Source organism: Bos indicus x Bos taurus, chromosome 18, assembly GCF_003369695.1.
Source record: "Bos indicus x Bos taurus breed Angus x Brahman F1 hybrid chromosome 18, Bos_hybrid_MaternalHap_v2.0, whole genome shotgun sequence".
Lineage (NCBI taxonomy): Eukaryota > Metazoa > Chordata > Mammalia > Artiodactyla > Bovidae > Bos > Bos indicus x Bos taurus.
Window position 1 is genome coordinate 31,142,920 of NC_040093.1, and position 15,981 is coordinate 31,158,900.

General features: G+C 39.8%; 1 protein-coding gene and 1 pseudogene across 3 annotated transcripts in view; both read right to left on the reverse strand.

Annotated features, from left to right (window-relative positions):
- CBFB (core-binding factor subunit beta) overlaps positions 1 to 11,736 on the reverse strand; it is a 48,624-nt gene extending 36,888 nt beyond the window's left edge. The window contains exons 1-3 of one of the 3 annotated variants that reach the window (XM_027516341.1): positions 11,374 to 11,736; positions 11,059 to 11,145; positions 6,066 to 6,182 (exon numbers count right to left, since the gene is read on the reverse strand). In XM_027516341.1, the coding sequence (XP_027372142.1) occupies positions 6,066 to 6,182; positions 11,059 to 11,145; positions 11,374 to 11,451 (282 nt within the window). In that variant the 5' untranslated portion in view covers positions 11,452 to 11,736. The remainder of the gene's footprint in view (positions 1 to 6,065; positions 6,183 to 11,058; positions 11,146 to 11,373) is intronic. The other 2 variants (XM_027516343.1, XM_027516344.1) reach the window with 2 other exon arrangements.
- A 2,824-nt stretch (positions 11,737 to 14,560) lies between these two features.
- LOC113875339 lies at positions 14,561 to 15,164 on the reverse strand (annotated as a pseudogene).
- Between the last annotated feature and the right edge of the window lie 817 nt (positions 15,165 to 15,981).

The following is a 15,981-nucleotide window of genomic DNA, read 5'->3' on the forward strand; positions in this document are numbered from 1 at the left end:
TATCAATTCTATCTCAGTAAAACTGGAAGAAAAGAGAGAAGAGGGGAAAAAAAGAGTATATTATCTTCATATACTTCAGAGGGGCATTTATCATATATGTAAATTAATCTAACTGGAAGGTACTATGACATTCTAATTTTTAAATATTATTATTTACTCATGAAGTTAGTCAACTCTTCCTGGATTTAAAATTTGTTGAAATAAAACTTTTTTAAAAAGCCCAGATTACTTATTTCAGCGCACTAAATCTAGCACTAAGTGCTAGAAAATATACTTCATATTGTAGTTGAATTGAAGCACTTAAAAGTCTATATCCGACAAGCTAGTTGTAAAGTTGCCTCAGTTTCTCTTGGGGAAAACCACATTCCAAAGCGTTACCACAGATCTCTCTTATTTGGAGTGACTGCACTGTCTTAAGAGGAAAAGAAACTTGCTTCTGCGCTTGAATAGGAATTTCTCAAAGCTAAAGAGAGTGCTCTAAACTCTGCCAAATTGTGGATGGTATATAAACAGACACAATATTTATTTTGGGACAAAGATTCTGCAAGCAAGTAAGCAAACCGCTCCAGAAGCAGGAGTTACAGAACTCTGAAGACATTTAAAGTTAGAGTTTTTGTTTTCATTCATTAAATCAAAGGGTATTAAACTTTGCTTTATTATTTTATGCTGATGAAAACGAGTGATAAAAAGATTTTTAAGTATGAATGTTCAGAAAAGAAAACTAAGTAAAACACATAACTTATCAAAAAGTTTAAAAGTTAACTGCTCTACTGCCACTTAATAACTACTCCCAATGTCTGCTATTGTTATCTATCAATTAAAATTGTAAGTAATAAATAGCAATGCAAAAACCATAGAAAGTTTAACCTCTTTTTCTGGGACATGTCTAGTATATCTAGATAAAACTAGATAGTATATTCAATTTCCATAGAAAAAAATGGAAAACAAACAATAGCACTATAAAGTTAACTTCTTCAGTTTATAAGATTTTCACACCCTCTAACTTCATGCTCACAAACTAAGATTATGCAGTAAGCATAATCATTAATTTTAAAATCTAAGGAGGCTTTAAAAAAAACACAAAATGCATACAAAAACCATTAATCTGACCACTCAAGACTAATAACTATGGTCAACCATAACCATTTGCATTTGTTTGAAATAAAAATTAATTGGAAATAAGTTCCAAGAGGAAAGATCAAAGGAACAGAGTGTTGCTTGATCCAACAAAAATTTCACACAAGAATGATTTAAATTCTGATCTGTTGCATTCCTTGTCTTCTGACAGCTAAATGAGAGGAAAGCAGTTTAAACTAAGAGAGAATTATGAACATTTTGGCAGTCTAGGTTTATAAAGTACCAGGAAGGACCACTGGGGAAAGATGTAGTCTCCTAACACTATACTGCTAAGGCCCCTATAGCACTGAAAATCCTTGATTATCTACGATCTCACTCTACAAACCTATCAAATAGTCTAGCTTTGGATAGGGCTTGACAATTAAGAAGGCATTTTCACATATTCTGGTACTTCATTTAATCCTCACATGAGGTTTATGAACAGGGAAGACATTCTGATTCCCATTTACAGCTAAGGAAAACAATTGTGTTTGTCTTCTGACTCATATCTAGAGCTCTCTCCATTATACTGCATTATTTTAAACCTTTTCTAAGACAGACCCTTAATTAAGAGTCAGCTTTATTTGTCAATAGCTCACTAGGTACCTGGGTGTGAAATTTTTAAATATAATTGAAAGGCAGACTATAAAAGTGTGTGCTCTGACTTGATGGTCAGTTATCCACTAACAGACCTTTCTTACTGAAGACTCTAGGTTTGAAAATATTCCAACAAACACAAAGGCAGAAAGAATGAATAAAAAGACTAATTTTTGTGAAGCCCATTTTCTTAGATTATAAAGCCATATTTCAAATCTAAGAGAATATGGAACTTCTGTTTCCTATTAGCATTCTAATTTTTTTCCTGAATTCATCAGATTTAAGTGAACACTGGGAGCCAGCCTCTAAGATGGCCCCAATGATCCCAGCCTCCTCCCATATATGTGAATAAACCACCCCCTCCCTGCTGAGTGTGGGCTAGACATAGTGACTCGCTTCTAATGAACAAGAAGAAAAAAGTGATCAGAGAATAAGTCATAAAAAGCAGGATGACCTCATTCTTTTTCTCTCTATGGAAAGGAATATATGACTAGGAATTGAAGCCACCAAGCAGAAGTCATGTGAGTGAGTTTGCAAGGGGATCCTTTAGCTCCAATTAAGGCTTCAGAGACTGAAGAGCCCCAACAGCTGGACTGCAACCTCATGGGAGACCCTGAGCCAGAACCAATCGGCTAAGCTACTCTCAGATTCCTGTGAAAGGGCACAAAGGGATGAAATATTATCTGGACTGTGGGTGGTGTTTACATGGGTGTGTACATTTGTTAAAACTCAAATTATACACTTAAAATGGGTGCATTATTTGGTAAGTAAACTATACTTTAATAAAGCTGATTTTTTAAAAAAAGACACTGAAATCTTGAGATAAGCAGACAAAGGGTCACTTAGGAAAAAGCTGTGCCATCATTTAAGAAGTTAAGGGTGAGTGTTGAAAACAGAAGCTGCAACAAGCTACCACCACAAACTCACGTGCCCTTAACTGCTCAAAATTGCTCCACCCACAGCTTTTCTCATCTCAGATGACTGCAATCCCATACTCCCAGTTGCTCTAACCAAAAACAGTTGGCGTCATTGACTCTCACACCTCACTTCCAATCTATAAGCAAATCCTGTTGGCTCTATCTCAAATATTCTGGACCGACTCCTCACCGTGTCCACTGCTACCACCCTGGTCTCTCACCAAGATTACTGCAACAGCCCAACAGGTCCCCCTGCTTCACTCTTGCTTGCTAAAACTGCTGTTAACCCAGCAGCTAGAGTGATCTTTTCAAAACTAAAGGCAGATCATATAATTCATCTGCTCAAAAAGCAGAAACTACTCTCCATTCCACTCAGAATAAAAGTCCATTGTTGTTCCCATGGCCTCCCACAGTCATATAAACTGGCTTCTTGCTATCTCCTTAATCTCTTCTACTACTCTCCTCTTTGATCAGTGTACTCCAGCCGCACTGGCCTACTTATTGTTTAACAAACACACTGTGCAAGCTCCCACTCCAGGGCCTTTACAAGGCTGTGTCCCCTGTTTGGATCACCTTTCCCTCAAATATCTGCATTGCTCATCATTCCCTATCTTCCTTCAGGTCTCTGTTCAAATATGACCTTCTTTACCCAGTCTATCCTGTTTAAAATTGCAGACATTCCCGTTCATTGATGAACCTTATTTTATTCTAATTTTCCTTTTATCTCCCCAGAGCATTTATCACTTTGTAACACACTATATAACTTATATACTATGCATACTGCCTGTTCTTCCATTCCTTCCATACAACAACCAGTAGGGCAGGATCTTTGTTTTGTTTATTCATATATCAAGCTCCTAGAACAGTGCTCACTAAATTACATAATAGGTGTTAAACAAAGACCTTCTGAATGAATGAATTTTTGAATAACTCTGCCAGTTACTGAGCTAAGCACTTTATATACACTATTTTATTTAATCACTAGGGCCACCGTGGGACACATGCATTAACCTCCTTTTATTGAGGACCATAAAGATTAAATAACTTGTCCAAAGTTACAGAATAAATGAAGTAGTATATGAAGCCAGGACTTAACCTCAATTTGTATGTAACTCTAAAGGCTCAATTTCTCAAAGTTGGGTTTGAATGGGAAGAGAACTAAGCTGCTTTAGGACCTAACTAGGTTGAAAGTATGTGGAAGAAGAAACACTGATTTTGGATTTAGTATAAGGAGCAGAGGCAAATAATTAACATTTAGGGAAACTGCTTCAATTAGTTTTGCTTCTAGTCCTATGGGGACAGAAACAAACGTTAATGGTTATCAGAAGAGAAATAAGAGACCCCACAGCCTGAGCTCTATGGATGAGAAAACATGGGTTAGTATCTTTCCTCTAAATTCATTGCTATACTTATCCCAGTGGTAAACAGCGAAATACTAGCAGGGTTTTGTTTTTTCCCCCTTAATGTTGTTGGTTTTTTTTTTTTCATTAAAATGCTTTCTTTTTCCTAGATTCTACTGGTGTAGAAAGTATTGGTAAAATCATATTTGAGAAATGTATCATCTATACACAAACATTTACCAATTTAAATCTGAGGGAAAGATACAGATTTCTGCCAGTATTACCATCCTTGGAACACAGCCACGTTCATTTGTTTACACATTGTCTATGGCTCCTTTCACACCGAAACAGCGAACCTGAGAAGCTGCAACAGAGATCGTATGCCTGCAAAACTGAAAATATTTACTCTGGCACTTTACAGAAGAAAATCATAAAACAAATATTAATAAAATATAAGTTTCCGTATTTCTTGCATCAGTTCTATCATTTTTCTTGATATATGTGAAAACACATTCTCTAAATTCTAGAACAAGCTATATAAGGTTTTTGTTCTTGTTGATCATATAACTAAAAACATCTCAACAGCTTAAGTCCAAGGAAAACATGGTCTTCAATCTACTAAACAGATATCATTAATTCAAGCAAACATATTCTAGTAGAATTAACACCCATTCACTAGTTATTAAATACTAGAAGATTTTAGTAACATTGAGATGTCAGTCATGAAATCCCAAAAGAGTTTAGCATAAAAGTTGAGAGGAAAGCAATTTTTTGATTTATGTTTTTAGTATCTGAGCTAACAAGTTAAACTTTAAGGAAGTGTTTGGAACAAGGAAAACAACAGTCACACATTCACACACCAAACAGACAAAAAAGCAATAATCGTACACTGTCATTACCTTCCAATTTCTCCTTTATATATTAATTACCAAGTAGTAAAACCTGGAACATGTGCTTTTAATCTTCCAAGCAAACAAGTCTAATACATAAAAAAGCAAACTTCTAACTTATTACTCATTTTAAAATTCTGTAAGCTATTTTCCCTCTCCCTGTCAAAAGATTAGTTGGTTTGTAACTCACAAAAGATCAAACTTTGTTTCACAAAATTAAAGGAAAAAAACCCACAACTCTTCATTGTATATATACAAGATATGAAAATCCTTTTCATAATACAGCCCAATACAAAAATCTTTTAAGTTCCTCAAAGGAATATTTAGATGTTCCTCATGTTTCGCAAATACAGTGATAGGTTATACTATTCAGAATGACACTTAGAAAAGAATTTTAGCAAGTGAATAAAAACAAGTATAGAAACATGCTGCAAAGGAAACAGGAGAAAGACTGAGTACAAAATGAGGTAAAAAACTTTTTTTCTTTAAATATTTTATTTCAAGAAGTCAATTTCTACATTAAAAGATGAACCAATCCAAGACACTATTCATTAACATTTCATCAAAAGCACATAATTCATTTAACTTAGATTTTAATAGGGCTCTCAACTTAAACATCTCTACCTACATTTTTCACATCTTTGATCTAAAACTTCCTACATAAAAATTTTAAGATATTTGTTTCCCAGAAGCTTTTCCTCAAAACAAAAAAATATTTCCGGGTTAACGTTTTCATATTTTCTCAAAATTAAATTCGCTACATTAAGAAGTGGAAACCTATCCATGAATCATTTCTAAATACTATTAAATTTTAAGCCTAAGTCTTTTCCCATTTTTCTCTAAATTTCATTAAAAAAAAAAAACAAAACACTATAGTCACACACATTTTAGTAAAACAAAAAATTTCTTGTCCACACTTTTGAAGGAATTAGGTTTCAAATGTTACATATAAGAAAGCACACTACTCTTTTTAAGGGTGAGAACTTTCTGTGGCAAACGACATAAGCACGATATTAGCAATGAAATTATATAAAACACTTGATTTTTAAAAATTGTATTATATCTTTTTAATATGGAATGAAAGCAAATCTGATCACACGTCTATAATCAGACCTGTGATCTCTTTCTTAAAATATCAATCATCAGGTAATCTCTAATAGTAAAACAATCCACAGTATTTCAACTTGCAAAGAAATGTTTCCTACCTTGCCTGCTTCTCTTTCGAAGTCGACATACTCTCGGCTAGGTGTTTGTCGCTGTTCTCCCTGCCAGCTGGCCGGAAAAAACTGGAGAGACAGATTGGTTCCTGTGGCCACAAAAGCCTTTTAGAAAAATCAATACAAACAGGATCAGGAGCAGGACATTACATAAATTATGCAGGCAGTCATTTATTTTTACATCAGTTTCTGTCTTAAGCCAGGCAGCACCAAGATTACTTAAAAGTAAAAAAACATGCACTCATCATTTTTCTTAAGTATTAAGTTACAAACATCTGATTCCATTTTGAGGACATTTGCCATTGGCTGCTTAAATATAAAATCAGACATGGAATCAATACTTTCTTTCAGGTCGTTTTTTGCTGACGTTAGTACAACGCACTGCTAATGTCTAACCAGAAGTCCCCATCACTACATTTAAGAACTTGTATTTTTAAACGTAAAAATCACTGAAGAGCTGAATATTTTGAATTTTAAAGCATACCACAATTTAAAGTTGTATAAATGAGACACTTGAATTTTTCTTGATTTTCCGTGCTCAAAGAAACACTATGCTTCAAAAACCATGCTAAAAATGCACTCGGAGATGACTGGAAGTGAAAATATCTCCACGATATATCACATTGGGAGGATCTCATTATCATGAATAAACTAACCAAATATCATTTCCAGTAATTTTTAATAACCAAAATTTATAAGATGAAGACAATATCCTCCATTATGGTTTTCAGTAGAACTCACTCTCAGAGACAAAAATTTCAGTTTCAGCAAAGGCTCAGCTTAAAAAACACACACTTTTTCATCCCCATAGGTGTCTATTTTATCCAGAGTTTCCCAAATTCCAATCACTTGCACACTGACTATAAATAAATGTTAATTAATTAATAGCTCACTACTGAAAAAAAATGCACTTGGGACTATCTCTCCTCTGATAAACCATACATTAGCATGTGATATGACAGTACTCATCTCTCTAAAACCTTGGATGAATTTTTTAAAATGTGTTTTCGAAAATCTGACTTTAGGAAAACTGGATCTGACAATAACAAAAGCGTATTCATCTAATATTTATAAAAGATTTGGATGGCACAGCTCAACAGACAGAACAATCTAAAACCATTTCAATCAAGTGTCATTCTGTGTAGCCCCAGAGCAATTTAACTCTATACTTTCCCTGAGTTAAAAATGGAAGTAGCACTGTCCCTCTTTCCCAGGGAAATTCTAAAAGAAATACATAAAAAGCACTAAAAAAATTCTGCTTTTTATCATCTAAATGTAAACTCTTTGTTGAAATCAGAAAACTTTTTGTTTTAGGTTACTAATTAAAATTCTAAAGCATGATTTGTTTCCAAGTATAGAGTCTTCATCTGAAAGCTGGGGTTCACATTCTTGGGCAATTTGTTGAAAGCATTAGCTGATTCAGCTATCCACTAGTTCCCCCAAAGATAGGGACTTAGATTCTTTACAGATAAAAATTACAGCACTTCCTATTTCTATAATTGATACTAGAAGGTGCAGTGGTCAATCTAACTGCTAAATCTCTATAGATACCTTTAATGGCATTTCCCTAATCACTGGGATATCTTTTCTTGTGGTAAATACTTATACGAATAGAGACTGAACATTGATATTACGATATTAACCTTAAGAACTTTGCCAACTATTAGCGTAAGTTTAAAAAAACCAACCACTGAAGTGAAAAGCAGACTCTAGGAGGCAAACTGCCTAGGATGACCTGAGGCAAATTACTTCACTCTGAACCTCAGTTTCCAGAACTTGTAAAGTGTTTAGAACACCACCCAGTAAATGCTACATGTATTTGTTAAATACAATGAGAAGTAATTCTTAGCTGAAGAAGACAGCCAACTCTTTCGGTCTCAGACAATGAAATTCTCAGAGCAGAGTGGTAACAGATAAGAGATCCTGTCCATAAATGAATACCCTGCCCAAATCGGGCAGCCATGTTTCTTCAGCAGTCACCTAGTAACAAACCCTTCTGTCACAGTGTATCCCAAATCAGCTCTGGGCTAAGTAAAGACATTCTGCAACTCTTATTACCTCACCACACCTCCCGCCTGAAGGCCAACCTCAGAACAGATTTCCTGCTTCATCACTTCATGTCCATTATCTCATCAACATACCTCTCTGAGACCAGAGAAGTGGTAAAAACAGATCACACTCTAGAATACCATTTCTCAAATTTGACCACAGAACTCTTTTTTTTTAATGGAACATCTACAATACATAGGAGTTGGGAAAATTTTATTTGAAAACATAAAAATCCACAATGGTAAAAGTGGTTGTATGGAGAATTCTCAGAATGTCCTGACTATATTTTATGAGGTTTCATTAAATTGTAAAATAGCCAATCCAACATACATTTTATTCTTCCATCTTCAAGATTAAAAAGATTTTACCACTTTCACAGTAGTCACCATACCTCTCATAAGTATTTTTTATTAATCATTAGTGTTGAAGATATCTCTTAATGCTCTTACTATAATACAAGAGCTTATATAAGGAATAAATCTGATTTTACCAAATAGATTCTACCCCTCACCTATAATCACGCTTATCTCATGCTATGATATAGAGTCTTGTTAAGTTTTATAGCTAAGAAGAGATGAGCATCACAGCCTTATGTTATTTTTTTTTACATCTAAATACAAAATAAATTCTTCATTAACCTCACTGATAAGGAGGTGTTCATAATAAAAAATAAATAAAAGGGGAGCAGGGTTGGACATAGTTTAGAGAACTATATACTTTTATCATACATGGCTGCTATTAAAATAAAAGCAAAAAAAATGCCTTTCCCCACCTATTTTCCACCACCAAATAAGTAACAGCCACAGCCTGTTTACGAGTTGTAAGATAAATTTGGGGCATTAAATGAAGTAACCTTTAAATTCAAATAATCAAGCGCTTATGATACAAAAGATACTGTGCAAAACCCATACAAAGGGGGCATATATGAAATTAATGTGGTCTCTATCCCCTAGAAGCTAAAACTCTGTTAATTTAAGTATGGCTAACATTGAATTAAAGGGAGAAAACTGGAGAGGAAAAAGTGAAATTCCTTCCAAATACAAAGTTATATTATTCAACACATTAAACTGTGCTGTCTTAATTACAATTCTTAGATGAAATTCAAACTACCTATCTTCTTTAACTTAAATACTTGTCAGAAATTAAGAATTTATTAAAATTTGTAGGACCAGATTTTTGGAAGAAGAGAAGGCCTAGAATTAGAATGTCTGATTTATCCCTGAAGAGGAATTTATAACAAATACAAGCAACCTATAATACTGCTGTAACAGTAAATTCATGTTATATATGATACAGTAATTCAAATATACTATGAATTCATATATATTCAAATACACTTTATACTTCCAATTCATAATCACATGCAATAAAATTTGATATGACAGAAAATACCCTATTAACTATATTTCCCTAGGTTTCCCCAAAAACCTCAGCTCTAAAAAATTACAATAGCATTTTATAGCTCATCTTTTATACTTACATCAATTACTTCCAAGAAATCCATTGGTTGGGTATACCATCCACCTTTTCCAAAAGGAAATCCAGACAAAGGATGATATAATCACTGAACCAACTAAGTAAGGAAAGATTCTTCTACCACTTAGTGCCAAAACTAAAAACTATTTGTCCTATATATCTGAATCATATTAACAATTACAACTACTCAAGGAAGTGGGCTAAAAGCTAGACATTTTCTTTTATAATGTGCAATAACGACCAAATATTCTAGAGTTCCTAGTTAAGTTGGCCCTATCTTCTCATTATCTGTAATACAATTTAAAAAGCCTTTGTCTTAAACATCAAAATATTTTTAAAAAATAAACTTTATTTCAGTGATGACAAGGGAGAATTTTATGATATGTGAATTATGTCTCAATAAAAATATTCTCTCCTGTACCGGGAATGGGAGAAGCAAATGGTCCAACAAGTCTTGCTATTGTTAGCCTAAATTCAAACTGCGCCTGTAGCTTCAAGTGTGTGAAGATGCACTGGCCCAAGTCATGGAGCAGATAATCAGATTCCATTATACAGTGCCTCAACTTCTTAAAAAATTAACAATCAGCCTCTACTCTTTAGTTTTTTCCGATGCACTTTTTGGCTCCATCATTCTCTCCTCATTAGCACCTCCAATAGGACAAACAAACCAAAAGGAGATGAGGGGAACTAGGATACTTGAATTTTTTTTCAACATAACGTTTGGTGGAGGTAAAGCACCAAATCCAGCATCTAAAACAGGGCCTCAGATCGACTATGGGTTTTGCAAATCCATGCGATTCTTTAAAAACTGCAGGCCTAAGCGGGATATGTTTTTTTAGGTTTGGAGGGAAAAAAAGGTTTCCTTCCGATTCTCCTGAAGCTTAACATGCGAAGAAAAGATGGCACGTTTTAGGGGGCTTCTTTTTTTCTCTCTTAGGACAACAGATAACTGGATTTACCCTCTGATTTATTCTCAGCTCTACTGAAAAAGAGATAGCTTCACACATAGATTTACGCAAAATCTAGCGTTAAGAACCAAACTATCGCCCAAGAAACGATTTTGAACGAAACCCACTTCTTTTTCCCTACGGGTGTTTTCTTCCTACTAATATCCCCTATTAATATTCCGACTCTTTCTGTAATCAGGGTCACAGCCTATAACAGTGACCTTTCCTGGTTTAGTTGGGCTCGGGTTTGAGATCCACTCGCGGCAAAGTGTCCGCCGAGTCGTGTGGGAAACATAATCCACCCGCCGACGGCCACCGGGAAGCGTCTCCCCGCGAGGACGCGGCCCGCCAGTGTCTGGTTTCGCATTTTGAATCCCGAGTAGGAAGTGAGACGGCGCCCGCTCAGTTCCGGGAGCCGCGGCGTTCGCGGCGCCGTCCGGAACCGGCCTGGGCCGCGGCGGCCCCCGTGCAACAAGTGACCCGCGCGCGCCCCGGTCCCGCCGACTTACGATTTCCGAGCGGCCGTCGCGGCAGGCGTTCTGGAAGCGCGCCTGGCGCTCCTCGTGGGGCCGGTCCCTGAAGCCCGTGTACTTAATCTGCAAGGCAGAGACGGCCCGAAATCAGGAGCCAAATCCGCGACGCCGTCCGCCCCGCGCCGCCCCGATAAGGGCAAGCAGAGTCAGCGGGCAGACGGCTGCCCGGGCGAGATTGCCCCTCAGCGGGCGCGCCGGCGCGGGGATCCCCGGGGCCGCACCGCCCAAACTTTTCTCCTCCCGGGCCCGCTCGGGGCGCGCCGCGGCCTCCCCGCCGCCCGCCTGCCTCACCTCACATTCGCGGCTCAGCTTCCTGAAGAACTCCTCGTTCTCGAACTTGCTTCTCTGGTCGGGCACAACGCGCGGCATCTTCCCGCCCTGAGGCCGCGCCGGCCGCCGGGCTCCAGGCTTCCGCGGGCACCCGCTGGCCGGCTCCGCGCTGACCGACTGACCGCCCACCCGCGGCGCCCTGACTCTCGCTTCCCTTTGTTTCAGGCGCCCGCCCGCGTGGGCTCCCGCGCCCGGGAGTCTAAGGTGCCGCCGCCCGCTCGAGCCCAGCCCACGCCGCCGCCGCCTAAGCCGTTGCCTACCGCCCGCGCTGATCCAACATTCGCCGCCCCCGGCCGCCGCCGCCGCCACTTCCTCTCGCCGCCCACCTCGCTAGCCCGCCCGCCCGGCCCCGCCCCGCCCCCGTCGGCCCCACCCCTCCTCCTCGCGCGCCCGCCCGCCCCAAACTCCGGCAAACAAAACGCACCATTCACAACTCTGCGACCCGCGCCGCGCATGCGCCGCAAGTCCGCTTGCGGTGCCGCTGGACTGCAGCGAAACCCGGCTCCTCCCGCGGCGCCGCGCGGCCCCTTTTCTCCTGGCCGGCCACTTCGTTCAGTGGGGGATCTGCCCCGTTCTTGGAGATAGGGAGCGGCCCGCGCGAGTCCTTCCTCTACACTACCTGGAACTTTTGGGCTCCCCAGAAGCGCGGAGTAACCCCAAATTGTCACCTGAACGCCAGGAAACTTAAGTCCTTGGAGACTTTGAAGGAGACGCCAAAGTCTCCTTTGGAAACTTAAGTTCTTGGAGATTCCGAAAACCGACCAGGAGGGGTGCAGGCTGTGCACATCAAAGACTAACGGTGGAAAGAGACTAAAAAGATCCAACTGAACCCGCATCATGGTGGAAAGGTCTGAGTTGTTGGAATCAGAAGGGCCTCAAATGGGACCTCACTCACTCCCCTGCCTGCTGGCTGGGGCCCTTAGATAGGCACTGGACCACAAAGCCTCAGTTTGCTTTTTTCCAAAAATGCAGGCACTCACAACCTCGCAGTATTAGCTGGCATGAGAGCTTTTATGTAGTTTTAGCACATGATGAACACTCAATAAATTTAGGTTTACAAAGAACAAGCTGAATTAATAACCCAATACCGGTTCATATATTTACACAAATGTACAATCAAATCCTAAAAAACAAGATCCACAAGTTCTAGGGAAGTCATTTAGCTCAGGCTGGAGACAGCCTGACATGGGATTTACAGCAGAGCTTTACTTAAAGTTGGTCCTCAATGAATTCTGACCGTTAAAATCTCAGCTTGTCAGAAACTCAGTCCGAGTATGGCAAATAGGTGCCAGTTTTGACAGTAGCTGGTCTTACAGCAAAGGATTGTAAGAATGCACTTAAACTTACAGGAGTTAGTGCCAAGGGCAATTGGCAATGTCTGCCTGAATGCAGGATTTGGCAGACTTTCCCAGCCCTTTCTAGTCTAATCCAATCTCATTTTTACAGATACAGAACTGAGCTAGGATGATGGACTATCCTGGTTTTAGCAATGGAAGTCCCATGTCCCAGGAAACCACTCAGTTCCTGGCAAACTGGATTGGTTTTTCACTCTAAGGTCCAGTAGTGATGGATTGCCCAAGGTCAGAGGGAGAGTTTTCAGCAAAATCAAACCTGCAGGCCAGTGGTTTTAACAAACACACACTTTCTGAGTAGCAAACATAGAATCAACTTCTTCCAAGGGCATGCTCCCTGGCCTACACCAAGCCTGTGTGAATGTAAGTATGTACACAAACAGAAAGGGTATACATAGATATGGATGTCACCAACCACTTTTGTTGGGTCTCCAGGTATCTCAGAATCTTTCCCTTGGGTGCTTTTCAGTTGCAAATGACAGAAAACCAATTAAAAAAAAAAAAACCTTAAAGCTAAAAAGGTGTCAGTTTTAAGTAAACGAATCACAGAGAGGGACTTTTTCCTTTCTCTGTTTCTTCTCACTGCTAATTCTCTCAGCCTCTCATCAATGGCATTCATTTCCTGACAAAGGATGGAAACATCCACTTCTCTGTCTCCAAAATTTCCATCTCCCGGATTGGCCTAATCTGGGTCCCACACTCTCCCCTCTGCCAAATCACCATATCCAAGCAAGTGTGATGACATCGGCCAGCTTATGTCACATGCTGTCCCATTGCAGACTGGGGGCCTGCGATTGGCAACTTCAGAGAAAAGCCAATGGTTGAAAGAAGGGAAGAACAGTTTTCCCCGAAAGGAGGGAGTAAGAGTACATGGTGGGCCACTGAGCAGTTTGTATCAGCTACATCTGGCAAAAGGTGCCATTTATTTCACTGTTTAAATGTTCCAGTGAAACTGAAGGGGGAAACTTCACATCAGCACAAAGTGCAGACAAAACCAGCCTTAAAGTATCTGCACTTTATGTTAAGAGGTAAGTGAGGCAGCCTCTACACCAGTTACCAAGGCAGAACCAAGCCACTCACAAGGAACAGAAGTTTTCATCCATCTGCTGCTTCTCCCTTACATCTTCCCAGTTCAGCTAAGAAGATCTTTGGGCACCAAGACAATACAATCATTGTTTGAACAAGAGGAAGATGATGAGTTTGCTGTCAGTCAACAAGGACTGTGGTCAAGGAAGCAGAATTTCTGCTGTTGGCTTCCATAGTAGGAAAAAAGGATATCCCATGTGATACCATGCAGTGTCGCCATATTCTGTTTAGGTAGATACTTGTGTAAAACCCTTCATTTCTGTCTCTGATAGATGCTTCACAAGGAAGCACTCTTACTCCACAGTGGGTCCAGGTAGGGCTCACAGAGCTGCAGCTGACCTTGGTGTCTGGACTCCAGCAATAAATTGTTTTTTCCCTGGGAGATGTGGAATAAATAAAAGTTGAAATCTCACTAGAGTGGCCTAGATGCTCAGACCAGACATGAACTGTTTGTTGATTCTGTTCCCAAGTTTTATTCGAGGACTCATACAGAGGGGCTTTCCTGATGGTCCAATCGCTAGGACTCGCGCTCCCAGTGCAGGGGGGCAGTTTGATCCCTGGTCTGGGAAGTAGATCCCACATGCCGCAACTGAGATGCGGTGAAGAAAAGTAAACAAAAAAAGGTTTTTTTAAAAAATTATATAATATTATATATATATATTACATATATATATATAAGAACTCATACAAAATATTCCAGATAATTGAGTTTAACCTTCAAGTTCCTCCTCTTCTTGAACTTGACTAATCTGGAAGTAACGCAATTTCTAACTTTCTTTGCTGTTAACAACTACAGATAACCAATCATGTAGTTGCTGTTGTTTAGTCACAAAGTCATGTTACTTGGACTGTAGTCCGCCAGGCTTCTCTGTCCATGGAATTTCCCAGGCAAGAAAACTGGAGTCGGTTGCCATGCCCTCCTCCAGGGGATCTTCCTGACCCAGGGATCAAACCCAAGTCTTGTATGTATGTCTCCTGCATTGGCAGGTAGGTTCTTTACCACTAGCGCCACCTGGGAAACCTATCATGTAGATTATTCTTCTGCAAATATTTTTGGTGAGATATTTCAAATACCTTTTGGAGAAAGGCACCTCAGACATTACAGTAGTCCTGCTCTTGCTTCTTTTGACTGTAACAACCCCTCCACCAAGATTCTCAGCTTTTCCATTCACTTTGATTCTCTCCTAAAGAAACTGCTCAAAATTGGCAGCATCTATGATGCTACCTTTTACAGGGTAGGTATAGTCAAAGGTAAAACTTCAGAACCAGCTTCTTTTTTTTGCCCTTTGCCACAAGCTTTTTCACAGGAGCCATGGCAACAGCTGAGGCAGAAAGCCACCATGAATTTTTTGACAAAGGTGATGGTCAAGACATATCCCTTCTAAGCTCGAGGGAGCTGGACTGGAAGCAGTGGGAGTACAGAGCAGGACAGAGTACTCTAAGTGTCAGCCTCACAGAGGTGGGGAATGCCGTCTGGAGGGAAAGGGATGGGAGAGTCTGCCAGGCGGACCCAGAACAGCAGCACCACAGACAGCCTTTGGCAACTCCAGGCCACAGGGTAACCCACACTCGGCATTGTCTGGCATCCAAACAGCCAGGACAACCGGGAAATGAGCCGCAGGCCAAAGGAGGCCATCTCCTCGGCTGAACTCTGTATGCCTTTTTTTTTTTTAATGGTTAATTTTTTTCAATTATTTTACAAACTGGATTAAAGGAAATTAATAAAAGAAAATTTCACACACATCACATATATTTAGCTCTGTGCTTCTGTCTGATGGGTATGGATTGGTTCAGGCACCACCTCATGAAGGAGTTTGCTACCAGCCAGCTCTAGTAGGGCCCACAGATTGAAGCCTGAGGGTGACTGTTCATTGCCGAGAAACACCCTCCCAACCCCATAAACCTGGTTGAATTCTCTGAAGTCCTACTGCTTGGAGCTTTTCGTTCTTAAGGATTCAATCAGTCCAGGGCCTTCTCTCTCCTACTTTCCCGAGTGGGCAGCTGCTTCCACTGATCTTGAAAGGGTGGGCAGTAAATGGACGATACTGCTGAGCAGGGTGTGGAGGGAACTGTTAATTGTCTGGTTCAACTGTGAACCTCTGAGCGGGGTGCTTTTTATACCCCTTATCTC